Source organism: Lissotriton helveticus, chromosome 4_1 (assembly GCF_964261635.1).
Source record: "Lissotriton helveticus chromosome 4_1, aLisHel1.1, whole genome shotgun sequence".
NCBI lineage: Eukaryota > Metazoa > Chordata > Amphibia > Caudata > Salamandridae > Lissotriton > Lissotriton helveticus.
In genome coordinates, this window is record NC_136063.1 from 1,137,719,134 (window position 1) to 1,137,741,967 (window position 22,834).

At 46.8% G+C, this 22,834-nt stretch overlaps 1 protein-coding gene across 2 annotated transcripts in view; it reads right to left on the reverse strand.

Annotated features, from left to right (window-relative positions):
• LOC144829026 (uncharacterized) overlaps positions 1-22,834 on the reverse strand; it is a 77,819-nt gene that overhangs the window by 11,845 nt on the left and 43,140 nt on the right. For both annotated transcript variants that reach the window (XM_078687741.1, XM_078687740.1), the window contains one exon: positions 12,042-12,164. In XM_078687741.1, coding sequence (XP_078543867.1) covers positions 12,042-12,164 — 123 coding nt within the window. The remainder of the gene's footprint in view (positions 1-12,041; positions 12,165-22,834) is intronic.

The window sequence follows — 22,834 nt, forward strand, 5'->3', positions numbered from 1 at the left end:
GCGCTCAACCAGGAGTAACCTTGACTTCTGGGCTCCCTGCCTTTGTCGGTTGCGGGGCGTGTGGCATTATTAAAAATGATAACCCTCCCCCGTTTACTTTATTACTTTGTTACCCTGCCGATTTGGATACCTGGAAAGTGCTTTGCCCAATTCAACTCCATGGTTTCGAGCTTCCTGTGGGGAACGGGACGAAGAAGAGTGTCTCTGCCGACCATGATGTACCCACGTCGGGAGGGAGGCTTTGCAGTGCCGGATTTGAGGCTTACTACAATGCAGCCCAGTTCCAATGGCTCACACAACGGCTGGCAGGGAAGCTGGGAATGGAGACAAACCAGAGAAGAAGGGACCTAGAGCTTCGTCACTTGAATCGGATTTTGCTACCGTTCCCTATGCGGGAACGTGAGGTATCCAGGGATCTATGGGTCCTGAGGCAATGTTGGTATAGGGCTATACGACGCAATAAAGGGGTCCGGCATATGCCCCTGAGATCCCGGTGTGGTTCTGTGAGGAGCTCCCCCATGGAGGAGATTGACAGCGGCTACATGACTGGGAGGAATCGGGGATCTCCTCCATTGGAGATCTGTATGAAGATGGTGCACTTTTACCATTTCAAGACCTCATGCAGAGGCACGAACTTCCTGCTCAGGACTTTCTCTTGCACGCGGGATTAACAGCTGCTGTGCACAAGCACTGGAAAAAAGGGTTAGCGAAACCACGGGTCTTCCTTCCCTGCCAGTATGTGGTCACCTCTGTAGGTAGGATCAAGGCGGTGACGTGCTTGTATCGGAGGTTGACCCAGGGCTTGAGGACACCTCTGGAGGGACTGCGTATTGAGTGGGAAACTGACCTGGGAACGCCTATAGAGGAGAAACCTTGGGAATTGTTAATGGAACGGGCCTGGAAATGTTCCCGAAACGCGAGATTCCAACGCATTCAATTTTATGTGTTTCATCGGGCGTATCTTACGCCTCACAAAATTAATGAGTTTTTTGGCTTCCACGCTACCTGCCCACGATGCAGACTGGAGGGTGCGGTATGCATACACATGTTCTGGGATTGTCCGCTGCTTCGGGGATTCTGGGGAGAGGTACTGGCCAAACTGACGGAGGTGACGGAGAGGGACCTGCAGAATACTCCAGGGGTGTGCCTGTTGCACTGGTTCCCCCACACTTCCCACAACAAAACCACCAGTAAGTTCCTAGACCTGGGGTTAGTTCTAGCCAAGCGTGAAATCACTAGAAATTGGAGGGCGGCCACGGTCCCTAGCGTTGCGCGCTGGCTAAGTGACTTTACTAAGTGGGCGGATTGCGAGGGGACGCTCCGCCTCCAATTAGCTCGGAGGACTGACAACGACAAATTCTGGGAGTCGGCGAGAGCCTAGGTGGCGTTGGTGGATTTGCTCAAGAATCCGACTGAGGATGATGACTGACCTCGCCGGCTATAGGTGCCCTCTTTATTATATGAGACTGCAACAACAGGTAGTGAGTTGAGAGAATGGGAGGAGCAAGCGTGGAAGTGGGAGTGTCCCTCCGGCGGAGATGTGGGCTACTGACATAGGACTAGGGTGGAGTATGCAGAACACATTATGAGCATTACATGCGCGGCTAGGGAAAGCGACATGTCTGAGGGGAGGTAGGTGGTAGGGTTCGGGGGGGGTAGAGGGCAGGGAGTTTGAGTTGAAGGGGGGGATTTTGTTTGTTTTAATCCGTGCTGAAACATAGAGGCTGACAGTGCCTGAATAGGCTCAGAGCAACACAATTTAGCCCTGTAGAAGTGTGTCTCGGGTTCACTGGGATATAACTCTTGCTATTAGAAAGGCCTCACTCTATATGTGGAACAAATGGATGGACTAACACAGACTTGGCGGGGCGAGGCAAAATCTGGATGGGGATACAATTATTGGTCAAGTGTTGCGAGACTAAGGTAATGAAGTTGCATGTATCGGTGAGTTGTTTGTGCATTGCATGAAAACCTAATAAAATATGTTTTTAAAAAAAATAAAAAACTTATAGAATGTCTGGTGCAGGTGTTAATGTAGGGCTCCGAAGGAGGTGGAATGTAGTTACAGAAGTAAGCGAGACTTAAAGAGTAGGAAGTGGCGTGTTTCCTATTGGAGGATTAAAAGCAATGGTCTCCAACTAATCAATCACATGTTACTAGTAGCTCGCAGACTGCCATTGAGTAGCTCACATATGATAATTGCCTGTCAACAAGCTTGAGAATATACAGGTGCCCACCTGATAACACAGCTATTTAAAACACAGCTCCCGTTCCTATGATTTACTCAAACGCTGACAGTGCTTGAGGACGCAGACTACCCTTTTCTGAAAATAATTTCTTCTTTTTCTACTTCTTTCTAGCCTCATTTTACATGTCTTTCTGTTTTCCTTGCTTTTATGTCTCTCTTTCATTTCTCAATGTATTTTATTCTCTCTTTCTTGCTGTCCTCTTTCTTTATTTTCCCTCTTTCCCGCTTCCCCCCTATTTGTTTACACTATCTCTTTCCTTCCCTCCTTTGTTGTGCATTCTTTTTCAGTTCTCTTTCTTTTTTCTTATTGGCTTAATATTCTTCTTGATATTTTTCTTTCTTTTTTTCTCATTTCAACCTCTATTTTCAATTTTTCCTCCATTTCCAGTTCTTTGTATCTTTCTTACTATTTCTTTCTTCTCTTTTTCAATCTTGTGTCTCTCAGTAATTCTTTCCTTTCTTCTTTAATTTTTTATTTTTCTCCAATTTCTGTTTTTCTCTTTTCTTCGTTTATTATTCTTTCTTCTATTCTTACTTAATTTCCCTCCTTCTCTCCTTCTTTTCTTTTGTCCTATCTCCATCTTTCCCAATGTTTTTCTTTCTCTGGTTGTTTCCTTCTCTCCCTTCTTTTTTTCAGTCTTATCTTTTTTCTCTGCCTTCATCTTCCCTCCCCTGTTATTCTTATTCTGTATTTCTCCTTTTGGTGTTATTACTTATTGTTCTGTTTCTTTCTTGTTCTCCTTTCTTCATCCACAAGGATCTTTTCTTAATTCCACCTCTGATCTGATCTTGTCCCTTCTGTTTTCTTCTACTTTTTTTCTCTTATTTTTTTTCTTTCTTTCCTTCCATTGTTTTCTCGCTGTCTTTTTCTTTCTCTCACCTTCTTACTTCATTCTTTCTCTGTTGTGCTCTTCATTCTTTTGCGTACTTCTTTTTTACCATGCCTTCTTTCTTCCTGTATTTTCATTCAACCTTTCCTAGTTTGTTTCTTCGTCTTTCATGTCTTCTTAATTGCTTTCTTCCTTCATTTCCTGCATTTGACTCTTTTCTCTGGGTATTTTGTCCTCGTTGTTTTTTTCCTTTATTTTGTTATTTCTTTTCCTATATTTCTCTTTCTTTCTTTCTTTCTTTCTTTCTTTCTTTCTTTCTTTCTTTCTTTCTTTCTTTCTTTCTTTATTTTTTTTTTTCTTTCTTTCTTTCTTTCTTTCTTTCTTTCTTTCTTTCTTTCTTTCTTTCTTTCTTCCTTTCTTTCTGTTTTTCTTTCCTGCTTTCTTTCTTTATTTTGTCATTCTTTCTTTTTGTTTTATTTATCTTCCTCTCTTATACTCATCTCTCTATTTAGGTGTTTCAAGAGCAAAGGGACAACACTGATCCCCAGGGACCCCAATTGTAAACCTTTGCGTTACAGCTCCTGTTCTATTAATACTTTATGCTCCCTGTATCTGGAATGAAGAACTTAAGGGTACTCTAGGGGCAGTGTTTAAGTTATTTGGTCTCTGTGTGCATTTATAAAATTCCTATATTAGACAGTAGCTCAGGGAAGGTTTGAGACTCCTGATTTAAAGAGTGTAATTGAACTCTAGGAAAGAAGTATATGCTAGCTAGTTGTAACTGATGTCTTTTGTGATGCAGGAGTGTAGAACAGCAAACATTGGGATGTAGGTTTCATGAACGATGTAGGTAGTGAAAGTGTGGTATGGAAGTGCAGTGTAGATGCAGGTTATAGTTTAGCTGGTGGTGTCAGATTTCCCTACAAAAGTATGAGAGTGTCATGCTTACCCTAATGTGCATTGCATAATGATGTTCAGTACACTCATTTTCTACAGGCAGGCCATTTAAGGCACACTATTTCTTTCTTCCTCAGGACACACCCTAATATCAATATAATAATTCATCACTATCAACTCTAAAGTACTACTACACCCAACTAAAGGACCTGGAATGATAAAAAACATAACATTCAAACACTAGATAACACAAAATTAACTGTTGTCTTTTGAGTGCTAACAGCAGAGAAACTCCTTACTAAAACTTTTAAAAGGGAATAATTGAATATTGCACCCACAATAGTATCAGAGATGGTAGTTAAAAAGATCAGCACATTGCATTTTACTCCTTCCTAAAGAATTCTTAATGGAAATACATGAGAAACCGGTGTGTACATAACAAAACTGTTTGGAACATGCCATATTTTATAGTTAATTACTTTTTTATCTGTGCAATGGTTTTAATTAACTATGCACTTTACAAATAAAACTGACTTACTTAAACTTACTTAGTTAATAAGGCCATTTTAAAAATAATGTGTATGGATACAGTGTTACGTTAAGTGTTTGCAGTTTAATTGAAATAGAAATACTATCGCTGAATTTCAAACTCTGTGAAATCAAATATAACTTCTTGCTGCAGACACAGCTGAACTAGCACCTAATCTATCATATAGGTCCATCTGACATAATGTTCTGACACAGTTGCAGCTGGTGTCAATGCAGTACTGCACATAGAGTTTTTCTGCTCTGCCTTCAATGAACGGCCCCAAGTGCAAGGTCAACATGTGGCCATACATACTGGATTTTCATACGGTACATCAGCCTGTCTGAGCGCTACTGATTTTCCTGCTAACAGCCCTTATTTTATTAAATCTGTCATCCTTTGTCAAATTCTATTGAAGGTGTTGTACCTGAATAGCATGGTCAGAATATTGACTGACATAATACTCTGTACTAAACATTGTTCATAAACATTATTGCCACATTTAGGACATGATATTTATGTCAAATGATCAACTATTTTTTTAATTTTATTAGAATTCCATAGTAGCAAAATAAATAATATATAACTGAACACATACATCAAGACTTCCATCATTGCCCATTTTAAGCCCCAATCCTAACCAATGCCCTCAACATCAAGTTAACATGAAGTACAAACTATATGATACATAATAGACTTAATTACCCCGTCATATACTCCCTCACGGATGTACGTTGTTACGACGCGTGGTATTACCACGCATACTGTTACAACGCGTATTTTACAACGCAAGTCGTTCCAACGACTTGCGCTGTAGGGGTGCGGACTTAGGAATAGTTTAATTTACTATTCCAACACCAGCCTATGTACAGTAGGGAAGGTGTTGGAATAGTAAATCTACTATTCCTTGTCCTTTAGCGCCCTCCAGCGCAAGTCGTGTTTACGACTTGCGTTCTAAAATACGCATTGTAACGTTACTGCGGGGTAACATCCGCTTCGTAAAGGACTTTCCCCCTCCCTCACCACCCCCTAAATCATTAACCCTAATCTCCTTTTTCTATATCCTTTAACAGGATATAAACTGTATTCCATGTGGTACTCATTGAGAAACTTGGCCCGCCACATCTCAAAGGGCGGAGCCTCTTGCTGTAGCTAAAGTGAGGCAATTGCCAACTGAGCAACCACCGTGGCCATAAAAATAGGATAACGGTGTTCATATAGTAGCTGCCCCTGGCGGAAATCTTCCCCAATACCAAGCAACATCATAGACTGAGAAATTTTAACACAGTCCCCGGTTATTTCTGACAAAAACCTCTCTATAGATTCTATCAGAGTGTCCAATACCGCACATGCAAAAAACACGTGCACAATGTCTGCACTATCCTTTCCACAGCGGCAACACTTCCCACCATGCTGACCCCCCCACTTCATCATTTTAAGAGGGGTATAATACAAATTGAATAACATTTTATGATGATGACTTTTAAGGCTGGCTGCAGGAAAGATCCTCCCTGTCAAATCAATAGATTTTTCCAATGAGATTTCAGGGTTCCCCAACCATGTTCTCCATCTCATATTATATTTTTCTAGATCATCCGTTCTGCCCTCTAACAGTGTTTTATAAATTAGCTCGATGTTTCCCTGCTGTCTAATAGATTCTACAATTTTAAACTTCATAATGCAAATAGGGTGTTTTCCCAGAAAGTCCCTTACTTGTAAGTATTTAAAAAATTGAGTTATGGGTAGATGGAATTTATCCGCCAACTCCGCAAATAAGAGTAATCTCCCATCATCATGATATAAGTCGCCAAGTCAGGTAATCCCCTTCCTTCTCAAGCCTAAGGCCACCTGGTCGCAGAAGATCGGGGGCAGCACTCCTGTGGCATTAGTGGGGTATACATGGAAAGTACTGGAATCTCGAAGCTTTTCCATACAGTCTTCCAGACTTTAAACACAGCATTTAATACCTTGAAGTGCGTTCTTTTAAAATAACTGCTGGACACTCTTTTGAATAGGCAATGCTTGACTTTTGACCCTAGAATCATCTGATACATTGAGGGGGCTTTGGCCAGATTACTAATCTCTTCTCCAGTACGTAAAATACGTGCATTAACCAAAATACAGGAACAGTAATACAAAGCAAAGTCAGGGATAGACCATCCTCCTTTCTCAAGAAGGAGTCATATATCGAGCAGTCCTACAAGGTTTCCAAGGGGCCCAAATAAACTTACTACAGAGAGATTGTAAATATGTAAATATTGAATTTGCTTATAGGATACCTCCAGGGGCACAGCCCTAAAAAAATACATAACTCGCGGTAAGACATTCATTTTCAGAACGTTAGCTCTGCCACTAATGACAGATGGAGATTCTCCTACCTTTCAAGTGTGCATTTTACTCCCCAAATAATATTGCCCCAATTAACCTCAATGATCTCTTTAACAGAGGTACGGATCTTAATACCCAGATAGATAGCTTCCTTAACACACATAGCATCCCCATCCATTGCTTGACTTGTACATAAAATTTGGGTTTTAGCAGTATTAAGTTTATACCCAGAAAGTGGCCCAAAAGTCTGCGCCAGGGATTCTATTTCAGGTATAGCGAGACAGGGATTACAAGTAACAATCGCTATATCATTGGCATGAACCATTACAGAATACTGTTCTTGTCGTACTTTACAAGGCAAAATCTTTCTACTTTGTTCTAGCATAAGAATAAAAGGGTTAATATACAGCGTAGATAAAAGTGGTGAACAAGGACAGCCTTGTCGTGTGCCTCTAGAAATCGCGATGGTCTCTGAGTGATATCCCATTGAGCAAATTTTCGCTCACGGGAGATGATAAAGGGTGTTTTAAGCACGTATATAGCCCTGCCCCAAACCCATGTGTTGCAGTCCCCATGAGAGGAAATGCCACAAAACCCGGTCGAGCGCCTTTTCGGCATTGAGTAAAATCAGGCCAAGTTCTCGAGATTCTACCTGTACGATATCTTGGAGAGTAATTACTCTACACACATGGTCTACGGTCCCTCTCCCAGGTATAAAGCTGTGTTGTTTTAACAATACTATTGATGGTATAATTTTTGCCAACCGTGTGGCAAAGATTTTTGCACAGATTTTACCGTTGGCATTAAGAAGATAGATTGGATGATAAGACCCCGGTAATTCAGATGGTTTCCACTTTTTCTTCAACACACAAATATTGGCCTCGGACCAGGTTCGTGGAATCTCCCCTTTTTGTGAAGTTTGATAAACTTTAAGCATATAATTTTTTATCTCCTGAAAAAAGATCTTAAATACTTCCAAGGGGGGTCTGTCTGGTCCCGCAGCTTTCCCTACTGCAAGAGAATTTATGGCCTGGAAAATATTGGGGAGATATTTTTTGATTTGATTTATTTAATAATTTTTAATAATAATAAAAAAAAATAATAATAAATTTAATAATAAAATAATTAATAATAAAATTCAATGTTCCCCCATCCTAATAGGTTCAACATCCGTTTGAGCCAATTTGCCCCATAAAGTGGCTGGAAGTCCCATATCTGTCGGAGAAAGGCCCCCAGTATTGTTCTCTGTATATAATTCTGTATAAAAATCATGAAACACTATAAGAATTTTCTAGGGATCAGACACAATAACCCTATCCGTTCTTTATTCGTCCTCTTATATTTGCAATTTCTAGGCTAAACATCGGCCCGTGGCCTCGCCATACTCATGACACTCTTTTCTATATGTTTGATATTTTATGGCGCTCTCCTTGCTCCATTCTAGATTAATTTTGGCCTTACATCTCGCTAGATTATTCTGAAGTGGTGTGGTGTTATATCCTGCAGCTAACCCGTTAACTAATTCCTCTTCGACAATCTTAAACTCATCATAAAAAACCTGCAATGCCTGTTTCACTAATTTACATTTGAAATACCCAAGGCTCTGTGTTTCCCCTCTAAATCCAGCTTTGGATGTATCCCATACAGTCCCTCAGGACGCGGAGTGTCTATTAATTTGCAAAAATTCCTTTATCCACACCTTCATGTGTTCAATAAATTTTTCAGCCATCAAATGCTTCCTGTCAAATGTAAACGTTCTCGGGGCTACACACCGAGCAAGGTCCGGGATTTCAACTACCACAAGTACATGGTCCAATGTCACCCTTGGGTATACACAGATTTAGTAATTGAAATAGAGCCTTGATGACCCGGGGTTTCCTACCTGTATAGTTTCGCCTCCAATTTTGAAAAGCTTCGGAGGTCAAATTTATATTAAGATCCCCACACAAGAATAACAGAATGGGCCATTTAGCAAGCTCCCCATTCAAATATTCCAATATTGGGGCTTCATCAAGGTTAGAGCCGTATATTGTACAGAGGGTAAATATAACCCCTCCTGTCCTACATTCCACAATGGCCCAAAATCAGCCTGATGTGGATACACCACATCGGGCTGAACCACCGAAGCTCTCTGGAGACCCTCTGCCTTTTATTATAATTATTTAACCCGCACACATTCAGTGTGCATATTCGAAGGCCTAAATTTGCCATAAATTCAAGGTTGCCATACCTACAGGCCTATACGCAAACCTTTTAACCCTCTGTACTTTTCTTTGCTGCTATGAATCTTCCTTTTTCTTTTACTTTTACCCCCCACCCTCCTCCTTACCCTCTCCACCACCCTCACCCCCAACACCACCCCAACAGCACACCCCACAGCCCCACTACCTCGAGGCTTTAGGACTGTTAGTCCTAGCGGTGACATGCTCCCTACACCCAAAAGTCCCTCCCACACCTGTGAAGTCCCCCAACAATTGAACCTAACAAAAAAACCATTAACCTACAGATCAATAGGCCACAGACAGTATGCATACTCATTCTCTTCCCCCATGACATAACCTGTTGCAACAGCTGGGGGGTATACAACTTGATAAAGAAGAGTTATGCAAATAATTAAGCATTAGAGCACAAAAGGAAGCTGCAAATTTGATAATAATTCTATAAACCTAATCCCTCCTTATCCTTCTTTGAGGGTTTGCAGAAACTCTTTCGTCAAAATTTCAGAGGTGAAAAACCTAGTATTCCCTTTATGGATGATTTTAAGTTTGGCTGGTTGTAGTAAGAAAGCTTGGGCCCCCTTAGTTTGAAATGGTAGAATAAGCTGAGGTAATTGCCAGTGTTTCTCTACCGTCTGATGGCCGTAATCTGGCCTAACAAAAAATTCAACCCCCTTGCCAACTCTTTTCCTATCGAGACGGGCAAGATCGGAAACTGCTTCTCGTGCCAAAAAGTTGTTAAATTAAATCAGTATGGCCCTTGGTTTAGCCACTTCTGCCGACTGACCTGGCCGGGCCCGGACAGAAAAGGGAAAACGGTGAGCCCTCTGAATCCTCTGTCTGCCAGTCCCATTGAGTTCGTTCTGGAAACGCCTCAGTAAACAATTCAATAATAAATTTACGAGGGTCCTGTCCTTCAACCCCCTCCGGAATTTGAAAGACTCGCAGATTGTTCCGCCGAGCTCTGTTCTCCAAATCAATAATTTTCCATAGCATCATCTTATGTGAAGCTAGTTTATCCTCCAAATACGAAATACAGGCTTCTGCCTCGGTAATTCTTGCAGTAAACTCTGAGCAAGTCTTGGCGATACGCCGTACTGAATTTTGTAATTTACGACAGACATTCTGTGTCCTTTGGCTTTCTAATCGCGTTTCCTCCCTGTGAGTAATCACTGTTCGATATATAAGACTCAAGGATACCTCTTCTGATGGCTCTAGTGTTCTACGCACCACAGAGGGGACAGATTTATCCGGGGTTCTAACCATTGACTTTTGCATCGGTAAAGAGGAATTGACAAAGTAGCAAGACTCCTCTGTCAAAGCCCTTTTCTTCCGCATTTTCTGGGGGCTCCCCTCCGATGAATCCCTTTCCGTATCCTCAGGGGGTGTAGTACTATGCTCACTCAGTTCATCCCAATGTTGAGCCATATGCGTTTTCCCATTTCTCATCATCTCCTCACTGGATATATCCGAAAGTTCTGATAATGACAAGAACTTATCCACAAGATCCACCAACTCCGCCTCCTTTGGTGGTGAATCTAGACTGTGTGACTCTGTCCCATTAAGAGCCCCAGCCAAGCCAACCGAGCCATTTTCGCTTCTAACCACAATGTTATTATCATTACAAAGCTTCTGTGGTACAACTGGTTCAGTATCTTGGCAACCCAGTTCCAGGGGTTCACCCCACTGTTGTTCACTCCTGCAGGATTGCGCCCATCCTTTTTACCAGCGCCGTTAGCCAGATCCATATTGCTGCCAGATATTAAATTGTCCACGGCAACAGCGTCATACAGAGAAATCTGCTGAGCACCTGAACTCTCCTTCATGATGACTGGGGGAACCAACAACAGCTTCAGCACCCAATGTTCCTAGGAGCTTGTCTGTTTGGGTTATTCGGAACACCCTGGATCCCCCTTTTCCCACTCTTCCCACCTTTGCCTTGTGAGAACATTTGCGGGATAGTGCATTTTTCGAGACTGGCCATGCCCGTAGAGTTACCACAGGCACAGCTCTTGCCTTTATTTGTTTTACCATTGAGAGTAGAGGCTTTCTTACGGCTCAGCGGCTCTGCGGTTTTTCCTACCGTTCCGCAGACAGTTCCAATGGCTGCCACTGTAGCAGCAGCGGTAGCACCATCAGCCAGGGCCTGGGCTTTCCCTCTAGCTCCTTTAGGCGGCATTATCAGTGTTCTGCGATATCCTGTTCTCGACTCTCCAGTAGTTTTGCCTGCAACAGTTGCTGCTTCTCGGCTCGGCATCTACGCCCGGCACCTTGCGGCTACAATGTATCCAAGTCGGATTTTGCTGAGATAACCTGAACATGCCAATAGTACCAGGACTGAGCTTCGCACACCTCGGTAAGTGCTCAGACCCACTTTCACCCTCTCGTCCTCTCACTCTCCACAGCACATCTTCTTCACGGGTGTAGGAGGACAGGGCTACCATCTCACACGACTGAGCGGGCGGCCGCCATCTTGCCTCTGTCAAATGATATTCTATATGTAATATTCTGATATATAGTTCTGTTGATTTCTACATTCCCACCCACTGTAAAACTAAGACACTGTTCTCGTTATAAGAGCTGCTATATTTCTTGTAACTCCCATGATATCCCCAATCCAACAAAATCCCTTCTATTTCCTTTGGGTAACTGATTAGACTTTTTCATGTCAGTAATATCTTGTTTTTTTTGTGCCCCATTGCGTCTCCCATGCACTACTTCTGCCAGGCTCTCTACTCACATCCATTGTGGCGACAAGTTGATCATCCTGTGCAACATTTTTCAGATACTTTGAGAGAGCCATCTGTATAACCCTGTTAACCATTCAATCGCAACACTGCTAGTTTCCATACCGGCTGCAGACCATAATGGAACTATCTGGAATACCAAAGTTCTGACTGAATGATCAGAAGTAATTCTGCTTTGCCCTGAAGGTTCTGAGGTTTTCCAAGACTGAATGAACGATCACCATCTGTTGGTGAGAACCTGTTGCTTACCGAGTCCGTCAAGATGCTATCCAGAGTGTCAGCAGTCACCAACATGTTGCTCATTGTCACCTCCCTTTGAGTGATGGTAGTATACATACAATGTACAATGGCTAGTTCCTGCTGGAGTGTTAACTGGAAGAAAAAGTAAATTTCATACATGTGATTAACAGAGTCAATCAGGAACTTATTCACAAACTGCAACATACTGCAAAATGCTTATCCCAAAACCTTTGTCTGAAGACCTCTGCCTCCACCTCTCTTATCTTTACTAGAAGATCTTTGCCCTAGACATACAACTATAATTTTGTACTACCCGTGGGAGGGATGGGAGTGAGTGGCTGGAAAACAGGTAATAGTTATTACTAAATGGGAGAGCTTTAGGTAAAGGTAGTTTGGGTATATATATTCATTAAAAACCAAAGGTTATAGGGAGGTTACAGTTAGGTTCAGATTTTCCACACTCAAAACCATAGAAATTCAGCAGTTATAGCTAGAGTTATCTCAAGTAACTATAACTTGTGCCTAAGGTAATTATAACTCAACCCCGCCATGAACTGTTATCTCATCAACAATTTGACAGCAAAAGTTGCACTGATATTATCATTAATATCAGAGAAGATGTCACGAGTGAAGTATAATGTGAGGTGCATGGTGACCTTGCGAGTTATAGTTGCCTTTGGGCACAAGGTATAGTTACTCCCCATTAGTAACAGTGCCGGGCCATTGGGAACAGGGTCCCTAAGGCTTGAATCAGCCCGGGGAGGGGGTCTGCGTGCCCTCTCACCCTTCTTACCTTTATCTGTACCCCAGAAGATGGAGTCCGAGGCTGAAAACGGTAAGAGGCCTATGTGCTGCCCTCTCAATATTTTATAAAGCTGGGCCCCGGGAAATGGGGACATCAGGGTTGGCTCATCCTTGGGAAGTGGGCCACGTACACATCTGACCTATATGCATATACAAAAATTAATGTGCCCTCAAGTAATACAACTGGTGCTATGTAAAGCGCTTTGATACCCGATTCGGGTCAAGTTCGCGCTATATAAAACTCTGTAAAAAAAGAAAAACATGGGACCTTACCCGCCCAGGGAATTAAAGAAAACAAGCACAGGAGACTGTACTTGTTTATTTTTTTTTTATTTGGCCACAGATGCTCTGAGGCATCCGTCTGCACGATGAATTCTTTCTGGAAGTGAGGAGTGGCCAGCACCGGAGCTGTGCACATCGCGCGCTTCAGTGTTTCGAATGCCTCCTGGCAAGCAGCCGTCCAGCAGCCCCGCAAGACCAGCCGTCTTGCGGGGCTGCTTCTTGGACTTTAGCTCAGTCAAGGGGGCTACGATGGTACCATATCCCTTGACGAACCTGCGGTATTATCCTGTGAGGCCGAGGAAAGCTCGGACCTCAGTTTGGGTTTTGGGGGGCTCCCAGGCCATGATGGTCTCAATTTTGGCCTGGAGGGGTTGCACCTTACCCCCGCCCACCAGGTGTCCCAGGTACACGACAGATCCTGTCTAATCTGGCACTTGCTAGCCTTGATGGTGAGGCCAGCGCGTTGCAGAGCCTGCAGCACCTCCTGGAGATGCTGCATATGGGCTTCCCAGGTGCTACTGTAGACAGCTATGTCATCCAGGTACGCCGCTGAGAAGGACTCCAGGCCAGACATCACCTGGTTCACCAACCACTGGAAGGTGGCCGGAGCATTCTTGAGCCCGAAGGGCATCACTCTGAATTGGAAGTGGCCCTCGGGGGTGGAGAACGCTGTCTTCTCCTTCTCTCCATCAGCCATGGCAATCTGCCAGTACCCTGATGTCAAGTCGATGGTGCTGAGGTACTTGGCTGCTCCCAGCCAGTCAATCAGCTCATACGCCCATGGGATCGGGTGAGCATCTGTCTTGGTGACAGAGTTCAATCCCCGATAGTCCACACAGAACCGAAGTTCTGGTGTGGCACACGTTGGGGGCGCTTTCGGCGCCAACATGACCGGACTAGCCCACGGGCTGCTGGAGGGTTCGATCACCCCCAGCATTTTGGCCACCTTACCCTGGATGCTGTTCTTCACTTTCTCGGACAGCCAGTAAGACTTGGTTTTTACTGGTGGACTGTCCCCTGTGTCCACATCATGGGTACACACATGTGTAATTCCAGGCGTGAGGGAGAACAACGAGGCGTGCTGCGCCAATACCTGGCGGCAGTCCCTCTGTTGCTCTGGGGTCAAGGATGGGGAGAGGACAACTCCCTCCACTTAACCATCCTTCTCCTGGGCCGCCAGAAGGTCAGGAAGAGGCTTACTCTCCTCCTCCTCGCTCCCATTCGTCACCATGAGGAGAACATGCTCTGATCACTCATGGTGAGGCTTCAGGCGGTTGACGTGGAGCACCCGATGGGGCTGACGGGGGGTCTTCAAATCCACGACGTAGGTGGTCTGGCCTCGACGCTCAACCATCTCGTACGGACCAGTCCACCGGTCCTGGAGGGCACTAAGCTCCCCAGGCTCCATGACCCACACCTTCTGTCCAGTGTCCAACTCCACCGTCCGAGTGTTGCGGTCATACCACTCCTTCATGACGGCTTGGCTAGCCTCCAAGTTGTCTGATGCTTCCTTCCACAGCTTGGCCATCTGGTTGCGGAATGCCAACATGTAGCTGACGACATCACGGGGAAGCTTCTTCGAAGTCTTCTCCCACCCCTCCTTAACAAGGCTGAGGGGCCCCCGAACGGGATGGCCATAGAGCAGTTCGAAGGGGCTGAACCCGACTCCCTTCTGTGGTACCTCGCGGTATGAAAACAGCAGGCAAGGGAGGAGGATGTTCCATTTCCACCTCAATTCCTCTGGCAGGCTCCCAATCATACCCTTCAAGGTCTTGTTGAAGCGCTCTACGAGCCCGTTAGTCTGGGGGTGGTAAGTAGTGGAGAACCGATAGGTCACTCCGCACTCCTTCCACATGGCCTGCATGTAGGCCGACATGAAGTTTGTGCCCCTGTCTGACACCACGACCTTGGGGAATCCCACTCTGGTAAATATCCCCATCAGGGCCCGCGCCACCACAGGTGCAGTGATGGTCCACAGAGGAATAGCCTCTGGGTACCGAATGGCGTGGTCCACTATTACCAAGATGAACCGGTGTCCCGCAGAGGTCAGAGGGTCTAACGGCCCAACGATGTGGATACAGGCCCGCTCAAAAGGGGTCCCGACCACCGGGAGCGGTTCCAAAGGGGCCTTCACTTTGGTCCCCATCTTGCCACTTGCCTGGCAAGTCTTGCAGGTCTTGTAGTAGGTGTCAGAGGCAACTCTCATCCTGGGCCAATACAAATGTGGGACTAGCCTCGCAAAGGTCTTGTCCTGGCCCAGGTGTCCAGCTAAAGGAATCTCATGCGCCAATTCCAATAAGAAGGCCCGGTAGCATTGGGGGACCACTAACGCTCTCGAGGATCCATGCACCGGAACCTTAGGCTCACTGTAAAGGAGGCCATTCTCCCAGTACACGTGAAAACTGCCGGTCTCCTGATGAATCGCTTGGGCTTCGGCCTGTCGCCGCATGCCTTCAAGCGTGGGGCACTCCTTTTGCGCCCGACAGAATTCCTCCCGGGTAGGCCCTCCTTCCACATGCCACTCGGCAAGGGTCGGCTAGTCCCCCACGGGAACAACCTCCACCTCCACGGACTCCGGGGGTACCTCCACAGGCTCCCCATCCATCACTCGGGGTGTGTTCTCCACTCCATTCTCCCCTTCAGGACCAGCATTGGGTTGGGCCATTGTCTCAGGCTCCAACCCGAGTTGAGTTTCTTGACGGGCAGCCATGGACCGCGTGACCACGCAAGTCCACTCTGGTAACCCCAGCATCTCAGTGTGGGCCTTAAACTCCACTTCCTTCCAGGCGGTATGTTCCAGGTCGTTTCCTAGCAGACAGTCCACAGGCAAGGCAGGGCTTATCGCAACTCTCAACGGGCCTTGAACTCCTCCCCACTCAAAGGGAACCTGAGCCACGGGATAGTAGCTCAGACTGCCGTCAGCCAACACAGCCGGATGGAACACATCAGGTACTACTTGCTCAGGGGACACCAGCCGCCTCACTACGGTGGTCATGCTGGCACCTGTGTCCCTCAGAGCGTCCACCTCCTCCCCATTGACCTTCACCCTCTGCTGGTACTTAGCAGCATTCCATGGTAAGGGCGTCACTGGGACCATCTCTCTATCCCCAAGTGAAACCAGGGTCAGGCCTGTCTACTCCCCCTCCCTATCTAGGGGCAGCTCTATCCCAAGCGCTACACTAGCCACCCCAGGACTCTTGCCACCTGTGGGGGCTGGTGGTCGTTTGCGACACTGGGCATCTCCCTTGTAGTGTCCAACCTCCCCGCATTCATAGCATCGGACAACTTTTGGCTGCTGACTCCCGTCAAGGTAAGGGGGCTTTGGGGAACTGGACTGAGGTGGGGCACCTACTCCTCTCCCAAACTGTCTAGTTTGTGGGCCTTGTGAGAACTCCTTCTTTTTATCTCCCCCCTCTTTCTTCTGGGGGCCGCCCTGTCCGCCTTTCGGGCCATCTCCCCCGGGGGCCTTGTGTGACACCCGGGTGCTGACCCAAGTATCCGCCTCCTCCGCAAGCTCACGGGGATCAGTCAGCTTGCGATCCACCAGATGTTGGCACAGCTCCGGAAAACATTTATCCAAGAGGTGCTCTCTCAAAAAAAGATTGTACAGGCCCTCATAATCATGCACCTCGCTGCCACGCACCCAACAATCCAGAGCCTTACGGGCATAGTCAAAGAATTCCACCCAATTCAGAGTGGACAGCTTATGGCTGCCACAGAACTTTTGGCGATACCTTTCAGGGTTGAGGCCGAACTTTTTAATGAGCGCTTCCTTCATGGGGGAATACCTGAACTGGTCTGCCTTATCCAAGTACAGGAGGGTGTCCCTGATGTTGGGAGGTATATAACAATACAGGCCACCTCCCCAGTGTTTCTCGGGCACCCATGGGCGGTCAAGGCCACTTCAAACGCCTCCAACCACCTAGCAATGTCATCCCCCTGTGTGTAGCTCGCGATTACCTCCTTGGGTAACCAAAATCTGGGCTCCTGTTGAACCCCTTGTACGCTGCCACCATTGGGACTTCCTGGCGCACCCAATTGCAATGCTCGCAGCTCAATTTCTTTAAGCTGGAGCTCGTGCGCCAACTTCCTTTCTTCCATAGCTAACTTTTTTTCCTCCAAAGCAAGCCTCTTATCTTCCCTTTCTCTTTCCCTCTCGTGCTCTAGTTTGGCAAGCTCCCACTTCAATCGCCTCTCCTCCCTCCTGTCCTCATACTCCTGCGATGACGCACTCCCCCCAGATACACTACTCCCTGCCCCGGAATGTCTTCCTGGCAACACATTGTCGGACATATCAATGTTGAGCAGGCCTGGGTCTTCTGGAGTGCCCACCTCCCATTGCGTGACCTGTCCCTCCTGTTCCCCATCCCTTCTCTCCTCTGGGTGGGCCCTTACCCATGCCCTAAGGCGGTACGGAGTTCTTCCTTTGCGGCTCTCCGCCCAACCGGCACCCCCATCCCCTGACAAAATTCCCTAGCTGCACCACTGTGTACTCCTCCAGATCACCTAGCTGGAACTCCATTTTGCCAGGTGGGGACCCAGATAAAATCAAGGAAAGATATTAGGACGTGGGTACAATACTGGGTCAACACAGGTCTCTACACACTCTACAGGTTAGACAGTGGGGGGGTTAATTGAGAAAGGTTGTAGGCACGATAGGTGTCCAGTCTAATTGCAGCGCACTGTGTCCAACTGGAGGGTGCTGTATAGTCACAGGTCCTGGATCCCACCGCTCGCCAACAAATGTAGGAACTGAGGTCACCAGTTCCCCGGGGGTAGCCTGGCATTAGCAGGTAGGCACCTGAAAACTCAGGTGTTAAGTGACTACACAGCACCCGCATCCACTGAGACAATAAGTGCAGGCAAGGACATAGACCCCACCAGTTACGTTTGATTCAAATTAATACGCTTTTATATAAGATTAGAATCAGGGCAATCAAAAATTCACAGTAGCAATAACTTATTAGTTTCCCTTAAAAGCACACGTGTCTCATCACTCTGCAATAAATACTTAAATGAATAAATATTAAATATTAGATAACCGTTGGCTTGGCAACAACCTTGCTCCTAATCAGCACCTGCAAGGCAATCTTTATAAAGACATTCAAATAACATTGCATCAAGCATCTCATTTAGTGACTAAAAGCATCCAGGAAACTTTTCCTTGGACAAGAGTAAACCGTCCATTAAGTAGGAGTAAAACATTTCATTCTGTATTAATGGACATCACAGTAAAGATTGGGCATCAGCTCATTAGGCGAGAGAACTGGGCATTCATTAAGGCACAGATACCCCTGTATTCAGCAAAAGCACTTCCTTATACCACCATTACCCAAGCATCAGGGCCTACACCAGCTGGCATTCGTCTGGACCCCAGGCAGGGGTTAACCAATGTCTTGGCCCAGTTCAGAGGCCTGGCAGTCTCGCAAGAACTTCTCCCCCACCCAGAGTCATCTAAGGCCAACAGGGCCCAACCACAATGTTCCCCGGGGAGGGGTGAATTCGGGGCCTTCTCCGGCCTTCCGCCCTCCTCCCCTGGGGGTTACCTTCTATCTTCGGCCCTCCGGGGCCCTTGCGTCGGGTCAACTGGTGTAGGAGGGCTCGGGCTCCTTCGAGAGCTCTCCGGTGGTCTGGCACTGTGGGGGGCAGTCGCGAGGTACAGCCGGGCTTCACGAGGCCCCGCGGGTGCAGCAAGCAGGAGAGGATCTCTCGCTCTCGTCGAGCGCTGCTGCGGGATCTGCCCCGGGTCCCAGGCCTACCGAGTCTCACTGGGCCCAGGACCAATCGTAGGAGACAGGGAGGAGGCGCGCCCGCAGCTGCCGGTTGCAGAGCAGCCTGCGGGGGCGTGTAGGCCTCACGCTCGACAGCAGGAAGTGGTGGAGGGGGCACGGCTGGTGACGCGGCAGGCGTCCCCTCACCATGTGACAGGGGAGGCAACGGCTTCGGGCCCGGAGCGGCCTTGTGGAATGTGGCGGAGGCCCTCTCCTGGTCCCGGGGGCCACCGAGGGGGTGATGAAGGCAGCACCGTCCAAGGGAGTGCCAGGCTGCGACAGTGAGTTCCGCAGTGAGCTCAGTCTTTCCAGCGGTGAGGGGGCAGTCTCAACTCTAGCGCTTTGTGACAGAAAGGGGCTCTGGCCTCACAGCGCTTCGTGAAATAAAGGGGCTCTGGCCTCACAGCACTTCGTGACAGACAGGGGCTCTGGCCTCACAGCGCTTCCCAGTGGGGGCACAGTTGACGAGCGCTGGATAGATAATGCTGGCAAAATAGCCGTCGCAGCTATCAGGCAGGTCAGCGTTCTAGCGCTGAGGGGGGGAGAGCGCTTCTCAGGTGGCCCAAGTCACTTCAGGTTTAGGCTCGCAGTTCAGTCAGGGGGGGTTGGCGCAGAGAGGGGAGAGAGCTTGGCAGGCAGATCAGTACCTGGTTGATCCCCAAGATTCCTGATTAGCGCGGGAAAGCTTCTTCTTGGCGCGTGTTGGTTCTGATGCCCTTTGTTTGTAGTTCCTTGGTTTCTTGAGGGGGGGTTAGAGATGAAGGCTTGACAGCAGGTCACTTCAGGTGGTCCCTGGGTTCCCCTCCCGCCGGGCCAGATCAGTGGGCTAGTTCAGGGTTCCTCACTCTACTTGGAAGGCAGCACCTAAGCCCTGTCACTCCCAGTGCTAAATCTCCTGCTTGGGTCCCCCAGGTCAGTGATGCCCCAACTCTCTACTCTGCTCTGACTGGAAAGTTTCCCTCGCTTTCCTTATATAGCGACAGTTGGCAGTTGGCAGTGGCAGTTGGTGTCACCTCCCCTGTTCTAGAAGGTTCCAGGAGCTTCCCTCATTCTAGCTATGGGCAGGCTGGAAGGCTGGCATTGCTACATTGTTTAAGGGTTCCATTCAGCTCCTGGCTACTAGAGTGCGCCTAAAAAGACCACGCTGCAGTAGCAGGGGTCAGTGGCAGGCATCTTAGGGGAAGAGAGCATCTGCACCTTAACATTGGGAAACAATGGGAAGGTGCCCAGAGACCTAAGGCCAACAAAAAGTAGGTGAGAAAAATGAGGCCAAGGCGAAAAAAAATAAGGAAGACCACCCTAGGCCTGACAGGTCTAACATTAACCTTGAATCGTACCAACAGAAATCTATCCCTTTCATTAGATAGGAGTGAAAGGAAAGCTCCATACCCTGAACAGTTTTTAAAAATAAATGCCCCTATACAATGGGTTCACAAGCTCTATGTGTTCATGTTGTAATAAGGGACTTTTGAGAAACAAGTCTCTCCCTCTTTTGAGTTCCAGGGGGTAGGGGGACTAATAACTGCAGTATATGTTCACCCAACCCATGCTGGTAAAAGCTGCCTTCATATAAGCAATCCAAGGGATTTGATGCATGTTGTCAAGGGTCAGACAATCAGACAAAATCAGTCTATTTATTTTGCAACCCTCCCCAGTCTATATCTTGATCCAGCACAGCAAGGGTCTGAGAGCAACAAGGTCACCAATGTATCTAAAACAAAGTTCCTGATCAACAAAAAAAGCTGGGGTACTTTGTGGACCCGCAGAATACACCTTAAAATGTATTTTCTGTGAGTTCAATTTTATCGACCGTCATGTAACCCCATACATCACTGTCATATAGCTCCTTGGAGATGCACTTGGACTTAAAATACTTAACTAGAGGGTCCAGTCACCATGAGGCCAACCTCTGTGCAACACTAGCTACAGCCCCCGTGGTCTTGACCAAATCACAAGTCTTACCCTCAACTAGGGGTTTAAAACTCATATTAGCATCAAATAGCACCAGCAGGTAAGAGAAAGCTGGGACCTTACCCAGGGTATGACTCCCCACCTTGAAGGTTTTGAAACTGGTGGAAATTCAGCGATGTTAAGAATTCTCTCCGCAAGTTGGGCTTTAAATATGATATGCTCTACCCTGCCTGTCTATGAGTTGAGGTCAATGGGAGGCCTCGCTCCTTGACAACCCAGCAGAGGCAAACGACTTTTGAAAACACTTTGCTTTCAAGTCCTCCTCTTCTAGACAGAACACACTACAAAGTACTGGATCACCGACTCCTGCTCCTTAGTCCCCTTAGAGCTGATATGGCCTGCCGTATTTGGATTCTCCCTCAAAATAGGGACTACTTCTGCATAACACATGTGGACTGCCCCAGACAGTATGCTTTGCTCATCATTGCCTTCTTATTACTTTTTCCATACAAATGCTGTTTATATGTGGCTGATTCTTCCTTTCTGCTTCAGCTATTCTTCTAGGAACGGGCCACACCAAGCAAACACGTCAACTCTCCCCCATGGAGAACACTGCAGTAGCCTCATTGGGATTGTTTAGTTCTTTGTTTCTCCTTTTCGGGGCTTTATTGGATGTTTTCCTATATAGTGGGAGTGGGGGGGGGGGGATAGGTGTGGGCCCTTTCTGCTTTCTCTTCAGTTTTGTATTTGTTTGTTACCCTTTGCACAACAGGTACACTATATGCCAGCTTATGACATGGCGCTGTTCTTTTCACACCTGTTTACTCTATGCCATCTCAGAGAGGGCCTGTAGAGGTGATAGACATTACTTCCCTTACATGAAAGATATGTGGCATCAATAATCCACGTAAAGGCAAACAAGTCCTCTCATATCTGTCACGACATAGCCTTCCATAAGGAAACACGTATCCTACCCAATGGCGCCCAATCATATGCGACTACTTGGGGCCCCCACCCCGCTATTTCTCCTCTCATGGCTCCTATTCCTGTGGATTCTGCCCCCTCATGCATAAAAGCAGCCCCTATTCCCTCCATAAATGTCACTCGGACCCAAATGGATGCTATTTAATCCTACAAGGCAGCCTCACTGACAAACGAGTACTATTAGTCAACATATACGCCCGAACACTGAGTATCCACAATTCTTTCAGGAGTTTTATGCCCATATGGGACATGCAGATGCCAACTTTGTATCCTATGAGATATCCACTCCCAACCGCAATGCTTTTAAACCTCCAAGGTATAGACTTAAGTGCCTCCTAAGGCGGCGGCCTCCAACTCCATTGACGTTTAGTATTGTTGACTGAATTTCACGATCTGGCTGATAGGGAAATTGCATATCTAGGGAAACACACTAGGGCTCCGTGCTATGGTGAGGGGGCGCACCGACCGCACTTTTGAGCGGATAATCCACCCTAATCACCTAGGTAGTTATGTCGATGAATTGCGCACCGTCTCTGAGTCCTTTGTTTTTGCTGGCGAAGATGTTCTGGCAGAGTCCCAATGCTATTATGAACTCCTTTGTACATCCTGCACTCCTGACAATGCACCAGAGATCCCATCATACTTGGTGGAGATCGCCATAGGTCTGGCCCACTGATGGCTAATGACAATTTTTTAGCATGATTTTTTGCGAGGAGGTCACCCAGGTGATCGACTCTTTAGACAGGTCCAATGGCCCTGGCCTTGATGGCCTTATGAGAGCTTTCTATAAAGCTTTCAAACAACATGTCACCCACATCTCTTTGCAGTGGTCAACAGAATCTCCTGCCAAACACCTGCTTTAGTTACCCTATTGGATGCCGAAAAGACGTTTGACCCCTTGGAGTGGCCCTTCTTGAAAGAAGCTCTGATCAAACTGGGAATCCCTACCGCGCTCATCTCCTTGGTCATGCTCTTATATCCTAATCCTGTGGCATGCATGTGAGTCAATGGTTCCCTTAATGGACCCTTTGGTCTGCCACCTTCTGGAGC